General features: G+C 25.8%; 1 protein-coding gene across 1 annotated transcript; it reads left to right on the top strand.

Moving 5' to 3' along the window:
- The first annotated feature begins 9,796 nt into the window (after positions 1 to 9,796).
- On the top strand, positions 9,797 to 11,815 carry LOC123258956. The gene is made up of 2 exons (XM_044719214.1): positions 9,797 to 11,132; positions 11,325 to 11,815. The coding sequence occupies exons 1-2, from the start codon at positions 9,797 to 9,799 to the stop codon at positions 11,813 to 11,815; spliced, it is 1,827 nt and encodes a 608-aa protein (XP_044575149.1).

Genomic DNA, 11,815 nt, shown 5'->3' with positions numbered 1-11,815 from the left:
AAGACACTCGACATTATCAACAAGGTGTTACCACCAGTCGGTAATGCAGGTATCTGTCGGCAATCCAATCATACGTTATCGTCGGTCGGTAAATAGCTCGGATCAGAACCCACAATCTGTTTTATCGGGGGGTGAAGTCTCCCTGTTCATCTACTACTATTAACTATTTTGATACTGTTTTATCAGATCCTCAGACGAGTGTGTATGTGAAACGTAGTGTTAAAACACAGATTACCCTTCTGCATTGGTATAGTGAACAATTTTTACTATTGAGTGGTCAAGCTGCAGGTGGTGATTAAAATCAACAGAATAATTCTATTCAATGGCAAGATCTTCACTGTTAAAAATTTCTTTTGTATTTTTACAAAAAATACGTTGGAAGTAATTACGCACCTCGATTTAGTAATTTTAAAACTCAGTTTTGTAAATTTACTATACTATTTATTGTAATTTAATATAAGAAAATTACAACATATTTGTTGAAATTTACTAAACTTTTACTGAAAAAAAGTTTAGTAAAATTCCTAACACGTATTGTAATTTTACTAATTAAATGATACCCAATATGTTTAGTAATTTTAGAATGCAGTATTGTACTTATACTATACATTCATTCCATCTATATTTAAGAATATTACACAAAATTTGCAGTAAATTTACTAACTATTTACCAGAAAATGTTTACTCCTATTACAATACACATATTGTAATTTTTTCAAACAAATCATCCTAAAAATGTTTTGTAATTTTAGTATGATATATTGTAATTTTGCTACACAATCTATTTTAAATAAATTAATGAAAATTACTCAACATTTGTTGTAATTTTACTAAAGATTTATCCAAAATTTTTTTAGTAATTTTGCGATATGAATATTGTAATTTAGCTCAATAAATAAATATTAAAAATGTATGGTAATTATAGAATACTGTGTTTTAACTATACTCAATAATTCATTTTACTTAAATTTCGGAAAATTATAAAATATTCGTACAGTCGAGTCTCGTTACGAGTCCTGTTTGTTTTCTTTTTTTTTTTAACTAGACTCCCGTTAATATGAAAAAGATCACTTATGGGACTCATGACGAGACTGTAGCAATATCACGAAAGATTTATTGAAACTTAGTTTTGAAATTTTACAATACGCGTGTTTTAAGTTTATTTAACAACCAAAATAAAAAATATTTAGTTAATTTAAAATCAGGTACTCTTATTAAAAACTCAGTTTGATGAAATTAAAAATATTCATGAATTTTATTTCAAGACTTATAATTAAAGCTATCAAGCATAAGTCAGTAATTTCACACATTACAGATATCGTTTATTGCAAAAAATGATCACGTCATTCTCATAAAAAATAAATTATCATAAAATATCAGTAATTGAGATCATATTTTATTATAACTAATATTAACTAATTATTTTATGTAATGTAGTATCATAAAATATAAATAATAATATTATTATTTTTATAGAAAGAAGCACCGTAATAATACAATAAGTCATATAATAGAATAGTAAAAAATATTAAATAATAAAAGGTAGTAGAGTAGTCGTCATATGTTGATGCAGTTACTCTTTAGTATACTCTGTAGTATACAGCTCAATCATCGTGCTCAATTTGATGACTTTAGGATGAACATTTGTTGCCTTTCGGTTCCCACCCCGTTTCGTACCTTTCGGAGGACAAATTTCGAGAAATAGTCTGAAATTTAAATTAAGTGGTAAATTAATTTCATATAAACAACAAAAAGAACGAAATAACACAATTTTTAAAACATTGAAAATTGAGACGAAATAAGTAACAAAGGGAAACTGAGTAAAATAAAATTTTTTACTTAAAAAACGTCTTAATGCTAACTCTATAATGTCAAGCTAAATTCAAAAACTTGCCAATATCAATTTAGAGCTTAAAGATTTTTATGAGATTTTTTTTTTCCGAGAAACTTAAACTTAAAGATTTTAAATAGAAGTCAAATGAAAAAATATTTATGCAGAAGAGTTGAAAGTTAAATTACAATAAAATTTTTAAGCACTCACCGTTGAATTGCCTCCAACGTTCCCTCGATTTCCTTAGGGTAGACGATACCAAATACGTAATAAGCTAAAAAAGTAGTCAACAGTCCATCTTTGAATGAATTAGCATGTATTATAATATCTTTCTCAATAACGATGTTGTACCGATTTTGGCTATCATGTAAATCTTTTCCTAAAATGAAATAATATATTCTATAAATATGGTTTTAATAAAAATTAAAACAAATGAAAATTCGATTGAAGAGAAAAAAAATTGTAACTAATGAATTAGCCAAATATTTATCAAGCTCATTTTTTTAGTATTTTAGTTATAGTATTTTTAGTATTTTGTTCCCTATTCGTCAATTTTGTTTTCCAGAATTTTTGGTTCTGAATGTACTGTATTTGGAAAAAAATACATTTACTTATTTTTTTATATAATATCTTCAAACGTATAAAATAAAGGATTTGGAATTTGTAAATTTTTAAGGACTTCTATTAATTTTCAATATAAGAAATCTTTTTTCTTTTCTTTTTTTTTTTTACGACAGAAGCAACGATTATTTCAGAATACAATGATCATAACTGCGCTGCAGTAAATAAATTATTTTATTCTTTGATAGTATAAGATTAGAAGTAAATTTGAATAAGATTCATTGTTCAGATAACTATTTTATCAGAAAACAATACGTCTAAATTAAAAGAAAAAAAAATTTTAATACAAGATGATTTCATTAAATAAAAAAATATGAATAAAAATTAACTGAAAATGGATTGAATGGATATGAAATCGAAATTCATAATCATAAAAATTACTGATTTAAAATGACTAATATAAAGTGAGAATCTTTATTTTCTTATGAAAATTAAAAAAAAAGCTAAAGATATTTTTTAATGTTTTTTCCTCACAATTTAATAAAAATATGACAATCACGTATAAATATAAAAATTTTGACTTAAGTATCTCTCATATGCTCAATCATTCGAAAAATTATGGGGATTGAAAGATAAAAATAATTTATTGACCAGATTCACAACTTTTTATCACATACATATGAACACAGTATAAACTTCAGAGATGGACTAATTAGTATTATACATATTACAATATTGTGTGGATATTTTTAAATTAATTCAGACAAATGGTTTTTCTTATGAAAAAAATTTTTTTAAGTGATAAGAAATTGAAAAAAAATTTATCTTTTCACCTTTTCTATTATTTAATTTTAAATTTTAATTCAAGGGTTTTGTTTATATTGATAAATGAATGAATATTCGATTGAAGCTTCGAATAATTCGTATAATCAACTAATACTGGATTTAATAAAAAAAAAAATGTCTAAGTTTAGCCGGGAAATTTATTATAAATTTTTCAAGGACAGATAATCAATAAACGTTGATATAAGCATTGAATAAATTAGATTATACATAATAATCATCTGAATTTATTAACCTACACTTGAAAATATTACTAAAATCTTAAATTACGAAGCTTACTATTAAATTTTCGTTGTGGTTAGCATTTCACGATGTAATTATTTACCAAAAATTAAATAAATGATAAACATTTATTTTCACTCATAGTTGTTATAATTCTAAATTAAATAATCATTTTTAATTTTCTATAAAATATTGCTATAATTTACTAATAAGATAATAAAAAAAAAAAAAATTTTCTCGTATCAAATAAATTAAACCAACTCTTTATCAACCAATCAATCTGTCTATTCAACTATTTCAAGCAACTTACGAAAAGAAAAAAAAGTAATAATCGAACCCGAGTAAATTAATCGAATAATTCTAAAAGTAAGAATTATGATTTTTTTTTTATTTTTTTTTTTTTTTTTTTTATGAAAAATTGTGTCTACTAATATTATAATTTAATAATTATCAAATTAAAAAATTGAAAAACTAACGTCAGAAATACATGCATGTAAAAGAAAATAAATGCAATGATTATTATGAATAGTAAGGTCATCATTTTAAAAAAATTAAATTAGAAGCCAAAATCTAAAAAATTATTTATTTAAGCAATGTTAAAATAAATTTATTAAACTTACTTGATGCTGATCGTAAAAACAATAATTTTTTATCATCAGTCGTGATCTATTGTAATTATAGTTATTGCAGAAACTTTTATCCTTGGTCGTAGTATGATTATAATAACTATCACCACATAATTTTCAATTTTTAATCATCTCATCTTCACTTTTTATTATAAATTAAGGAAAACGTAAGATCACTTTGAACTATTACAAAAAGAATTAAATTACTTTGTTGCGCTAAAAATCAAGTAAACCTGCTGGACGACAAAATGCGATTGAATATGGATTAGTTTCTCATAAGACGTCTTAGTGTTAAAAATTTCTTTTGTCAAAAGAAAGGGGTAGGGGGAAACATGTTAAAGCGTGCATTCTGTACAATACGACACCACAAACAAACACCATACGGAATAGTGCGTAATATATAGTCTAGTATTTGTTATAAGTCTATACTGCTGTCTTCTTTGTGAGTGAGACATCGTGGTGATATGACAAAGAAATGAACAGACTTAAAACACGTACTTGACTGTGGTGTATTCGAGCCATTTAGTCGAAATAAATTTGACAATGGGTGATTGGGTTTTTAAAATCAAACATCTCCGCCGCTAGCGGCTAGTATACAATTTGAATGTTCTCTCAATGTATGAACAATTTTTTTTTCATAACATTCTTTAAATAAAATTAAATGATAAGATTTTAATTATTGAAATGATTTTCTATATTATTTTTTATTAATAAAAAATTTTACTAAAAATATTAATTGTGATTTTTATATTTATACATGTTAGATCAAATTAAATACAAACTGTTAGTTTATTTTTTCATGAACAAATTGTTGAAATAATAAATTTAAAATATGCAAATATGAAAAATTTGAATAGCTGTTTAGAAAAATTTTTAAATATTATATTTATGTTAAACAATAAAAAGTTTAGAAAAATTGTCAGACGCTGTAGGAAGTTACGGATACGATTGTTAATAATAAATAATGAGAAAAATTAATATTATTACCTACATAGAATGATTCAAATAGAATCTTTATTTTAAAAGAATCGTATCGAAGGAAGTGTCGTTACATATTGACAGAGTTTAGTCGCAGACTGACTATAATGTTGAAACCCATTACTATATGTTACCTATGCTATGGTTAAAACTATTTAACCCCTGTCTAATCCTCTGTATTGTCCTTAGTAAAACACATGTTTTTTTTTTTAACTAAGACCGTAACATTTGGTTGTGCTGCACATCGTAAAATAAGGAGTCCTTTGTACAACTCAAGTACCTAACGTTATAAAATCAAGCCTATACAGGCTTTCTTATTCTAGCTGCACAAATGTGCCTTAAGTGTGTTTTTCACATTTAAAAACTAGTAAAATAAAATACGTTATTTTTCTAAAATAAATATTTCTAAGAACAAAATATCTCCAATGTAAAACTAAAAGTTTGTAACTGAGTTTTATCTTGCTCAAAGAATCCAACAGACGCTCACCAACTTTGGTCCCATTTTTTTCAGAAAAAAATTTGTTATAAAAAAAAATTAACATTGTATTTTTCAATATAGAGGATTTGAAATGAATTTTGAATGATTGCAGATTTTATTGAATCGCTCAAAATAAGTTGGGATTCTAAAAAATTTTATTGAATTTAAATAGTTCAATGAAGATTAAACAAATCGAAATTATTGATCATAAAAAAAAATCGAAATTACATTATGAAATATTTTTGCATAAGTTAATTTAAGTTTTTAGATAATTCTTTGTTATGAAAAGAATTTTCAATGTCTCCATTGTAATAAATAAATAAATTTTTGGTACATTTTTTTTTTTGTAATTTTACTTCTCGGAAATAAAATTACAAAAAACGTTTGTTAATATAAAAAGTTTTTTATAAAATTTCAGCAAATAGTTTCGTACAATTGCTACACTCATTGAAAAAATAAAAATTTTCGATAAAATTACAATTCACAAAGTAACTGTACAACCGAAAATTGAATAATACAAAAAAAAAGTATTAAATTTTTAAAGTCGTCATTGTAATTCATATTACAACTTTAGTTCATGAATACTAAAAAAATTCTGGTAAATAAAATTATCAAAAATGTTTGCAAATATAAGACATTTTTAAAGTAATTTAGCAAATAGTCTTGTAAAATTACCACACACATTAAAAAAATAATAATTGTTGGTAAAATTACAATTCATAACATAATTTTACAATCAAAATTTGAATATTACAAAGAAAATTACTAAATTTTCAATGACCCCATTGCAATTTCCATTACAACTTTGTTTTGTGATTTTACAAAAATTTTTAGTAAACCAAATTACAAATAATGTTAGTAAATCTAAAATTTTTTTCATGAAATTCAACAAAAATTTACGTAAAATTACAATACAAGTAGAATTTTTACATCAAGATCGTAAAATTACAACACATCCTACTAAGTTTCCTGACATTTTTTGAAAAATTACTAGAATTGTTTCATAATTTCGCAGTGGTAAACATCGATTTGTGATTTTACCCAACCTTTATTTTGTAAAATGATTGTAATTTTACAAACATTTTTAACAGTGTTCAGAATGCCTTTTCAAATAACATTAAGACTGGCTCAGTTATTAACCGTACTCATAAAAATATCGGGGAATTTCTGACTTTTTCTGAAAATCTTGTTTGTGCAAAAGTTCAAGAAATGTTAAATAAAGTGAACAGTTTAAAAATTAATGTTGAATTTTTTGGTAAATTTGAGATTCCAACCACCAACCGAGAAGAAGTAAAATCTTTCGTTACACAAAGTCGTGAAATATTAGTATCTACAGATATTGCTGACTGGTATAGAGATCATATAACCAATGCCTTGATAAGAAAAATTGAAGAATTCTGTCAAGAAAAATCCGGATGGCGTTTATCGGAAATCTCAAACTTAGTGATAACAATGTCGAAATATCAACCTCTCCATGCTGGAATCTCAACTTATGTGAGGATGCCTCAGAAGATCATCAACAGACGTGCAGTTTTAAATATTGAAAACTTTGATGAATACTGCTTCCTGTGGTGTGTTGTAGCTGCTATTCATCCTCCAAGGACAAGTCACAGAGAAAGGATAACTTCTTATCCACATTTTAGTGAGGTACTTAAATACGATGGTATTAATTTTCCAATTCAAATTAAAGATATTGCGAAATTTGAAAAAATGAACAATTTATCTATTAATGTATACGGTTTAGAATCTGATTTTTCTGGTGAAAAATCAGATAAAAAATCTGATGAATGTGTAATAATTCCGGTATATTTAAGTAAGTCTATAAATTCTGATATAAAAACAATTCATCTTTTAATAATACAAACTAATATAAATTTAAATATGAAGAGCGATGATTATGATGATTATGAACCGATTTATCATTTTGCATTAATTAATAATTTATCAGCTTTAGTAACAAGTAGTGTAACAAAAACAGAAAAGAAACATTTCTTCTGTGATCGATGCTTAAATCATTTTAAAATAAGAGAATCTTTTGAACGTCATAGGAAAGATTGTTTAAAAATTAATAAAGTTCACATGGTATTTCCAACAGAGGAAAATAAAATATTAAAGTTTAAAAATTTTCAATATCAGGATACTGTACCATTTGTTATTTATGCAGATCTAGAATGTACACTGACACCCATCGATGATGATACGGATATTCATATTCCTCACAGCATTGCATTTTACCGCTTTTGTAATTATAACAATAAATTATCTAAATTTGAAATAAATCGTTCAGAAAATTGCATTGATTGGTTTGTGGGTAAACTTAAAAATTTTGCAATTGAAGTAGATTCATACTTAAAAAATCCAATACCTATGAAACCTTTAACGAAACAGCAATTAGAAGATCATAAACGCGCGAATATTTGCTATATTTGTCAAAAGTCAATTATAAATTCTCAAGATAAATGTTATGATCATAATCATTTTACTGGATATTACAGAGGGCCTGCTCATTTATCATGTAATTTAAATTATAAAAAATCACATACTATACCAGTAGTTTTTCATAATATGTCCGGTTATGACTCTCATTTTATAATAAAGTCTTTAGCTGCAAATTTCAAAGGTAAAATTGAAATATTACCAATCAATAAAGAGCGTTATATTTCTTTTACTAAGTATGTTGAAAAAACATGCGTTAATCTAAGATTCATAGACTCATTTAAATTTATGGCCTCAAGTTTAAATAAATTAGCATCAAACCTAAAAGATGATGATAAAAAAATAACTAAACTTCATTATGATGATCCAGAAAAATTTAGATTAGTCACGAGAAAAGGGGTTTTTCCATATGAGTACATAAGCAGTAATGATAAATTAAATGATAAACAGTTACCTGAAATTCAACATTTTTATTCTAAATTATCGAACGAAAATATATCAGATGAAGAATATGCTTTTGCTCAATCAGTATGGAAAGAATTTAATTTAAAAACATTAGGAGAATATTCTGATTTGTATCTTAAAACTGATGTACTTCTATTAACCGTACTCATAAAAATATCGGGGAATTTCTGACTTTTTCTGAAAATCTTGTTTGTGCAAAAGTTCAAGAGATGTTAAATAAAGTGAACAGTTTAAAAATTAATGTTGAATTTTTTGGCAAATTTGAGATTCCTACCACCAACCGAGAAGAAGTGAAATCATTTGTAACACAAAGTCGTGAAATATTAGTATCTACAGATATTGCTGACTGGTATAGAGATCATGTAACCAATGCCTTGATAAGAAAAATTGAAGAATTCTGTCAAGAAAAATCCGGATGGCGTTTAACAGAAATCTCCAATTTAGTGATTACAATGTCGAAATATCAGCCTCTTCATGCTGGAATTTCAACTTGGGTGAGGATGCCTCAGAAGATAATCAACAAACATGCAGTTTTGAACATTGAAAACTTTGATGAATGCTGCTTCCTGTGGTGTGTTTTAGCAGCTATTCATCCTCCAAGGACAAGTCACAGAGAAAGGACAACTTCTTATCCACATTTTAGTGAGGTACTAAAATATGACGGTATTAATTTTCCTATTCAAATTAGAGATATTGCAAAATTTGAAAAAATGAACAATTTATCTATTAATGTATACGGTTTAGGATCAGATTTTTCTAATGAGAAATCTGATAAGAAATCTGATGAATGTGTAATAATTCCGGTGTATTTATGTAAGTCTATAAATTCCGATATAGAAACCATTCATCTTTTAATGATACAAACTAATATAAATTTAAATATGAAAAGCGATGATTATGACGATTATAAACCGATTTATCATTTTGCATTAATTAATAATTTATCAGCTTTAGTAGCAAGTAGTGTAACAAAATCAGAAAAGAAAACATTTTTTTGTGATCGATGCTTAAATCATTTTAAAATTAGAGAATCCTTTGAACGTCATAGAAAAGATTGTTTTAAAATTAATAAAGTTCACATGGTATTTCCAACAGAGGAAAATAAAATTTTAAAGTTTAAAAATTTTCAAAATCAGGATACCGTTCCATTTGTTATTTATGCAGATTTAGAATGTACACTGTCACCCATCGATGATGATACAGATATTCATATTCCTCATAGCATTGCATTTTACAAAGTCTTGGTATAAATGTCGTGATCATAATCATTTTACTGGATATTATAGAGGAACTGCTCATTTATCGTGTAATTTAAATTATAAAAAATCACATACTATACCAGTTGTTTTTCATAATATGTCTGGTTATGACTCACATTTCATAATAAAATCTTTAGCTGCAAATTTCAAAGGTAACATTGAAATATTACCAATCAATAAAGAGCGCTATATTTCTTTTACTAAGCATGTTGAAAAAACATGTGTTAATCTAAGATTCATAGACTCATTTAAATTTATGGCCTCGAGTTTAAATAAATTAGCATTAAACCTAAAAGATGATGATAAAAAGATAAATAAACTTCATTATGATGACCCAGAAAAATTTAGATTAGTGACTAGAAAAGGGGTTTTTCCATATGAGTACATAAGCAGTAATGATAAATTAAATGATAAACAGTTACCTGCAATTCAATATTTTTATTCTAAATTATCCAACGAAAATATATCAGATGAAGAATATGCTTTTGCTCAATCAATATGGAAAGAATTTAATTTAAAAACATTAGGAAAATATTCTGATTTGTATCTTAAAACTGATGTACTTCTATTAGCTGATGTCTTTGAAAATTTTAGAAGTAATTGCTTGAACATATATAGTTTAGATCCGTTACACTATTATACAGTTCCAGGACTAGCTTTTGATGCGATGTTAAAATATACTGGTGTAGAATTAGAATTACTACATGATCCGGAAATTATGTTATTCATTGAAAAAGGTATCAGAGGTGGTGTTTCTCAGTGTACGAATAGGTATGCATTAGCGAATAATAGATATATGGGTGATAAATTTGATACAAATAAACCAGAATCGTATTTAATGTATTTCGATGTTAATAATTTGTATGGTGCATCGATGAGTATGCCTCTACCAACAGGCTCATTTGAATGGGTTGAGTTAAATTTCGATATAGAACAGGAAATTGATAAATTTTTAAGTAATACCAACGGGTTTGGTTATATATTCGAAGTTGATCTGAAATATCCGGAAGAATTATATGATATACATAAAGATTTGCCATTATGTCCAGAACACTTTTTACCTCCGGACAAAAAGCAAACAAAATTAGCAACTACTTTATATGATAAAAAAAATTATGTAATACATTATAGAAATTTGAAGCAATGTATAGAATTAGGATTAAAATTAACAAAAATTCATAGAGTTTTTAAATTTAAAGAGTCAGCATGGTTAAAACCGTATATAGATAAAAATACTGATTGTAGAAAGGCGGCAAAAAATGAATTCGAAAAAGATTTTTACAAATTAATGAACAATTCAGTTTTTGGTAAGACTATGGAGAATGTTAGAAAATATAAAGATGTTAGAATAGTCACACGATGGTCTGGTAGATATGGTGCATCTGATATGATTTGCAAACCAAATTTTCATAGTCTTACAGTTTTTGATAAAAGTATGATAATTATTCAAATGAATGTTGTAAAAGTGAAATTTAATAAACCAATCTATGTAGGTTTTTGTATTTTAGACATGTCAAAAACTTGTATATATAACTTTCACTATAATTATGTAAAGAAAAATTTCAAAAATGAGGATTCTAAATTAATGTACACAGATACAGATAGCCTAATTTATCACTTTACAGTACCTAATATATATGAAATCATCAAACGTGATATTACAAAGTTTGATACCTCCGACTATCCACTTAATAATATCTACAATATACCGTTAGTTAATAAAAAAGTATTAGGTTTAATGAAAGATGAAAACAATGGAAAAATTATGTCAGAATTTGTAGGGCTTAGGGCAAAACTTTATTGTTTTAAAATATATAATGCTGAGGAAGATGATAAGATTAAGATGCGTGCAAAAGGTGTTAAAAATTCAACTTTGCGAACTATCACGTTTGATGATTATAAAAAATGTCTAATGGATCATATAAATGTAAATAAAGATCAGTATATTATAAGAAGTGAGATGCATGAAGTTAAAACGATGCTCCAAAAAGAAAAATTAGCTTTAAGTTGGGGAGACGATAAACGTCAATTACTCGAAAATAGTACAGATACTTTACCATGGGGTCATGAAATATCAAGCTGTAATGAATCTTTAATATGTAAAAAAAACAGTTAA

This window comes from Cotesia glomerata, linkage group LG2 (genome assembly GCF_020080835.1).
Source record: "Cotesia glomerata isolate CgM1 linkage group LG2, MPM_Cglom_v2.3, whole genome shotgun sequence".
Classification (NCBI taxonomy): domain Eukaryota; kingdom Metazoa; phylum Arthropoda; class Insecta; order Hymenoptera; family Braconidae; genus Cotesia; species Cotesia glomerata.
The sequence above is the reverse complement of the archived record's forward strand: the minus strand, read 5'-3'. Positions and strand labels throughout refer to the sequence as shown.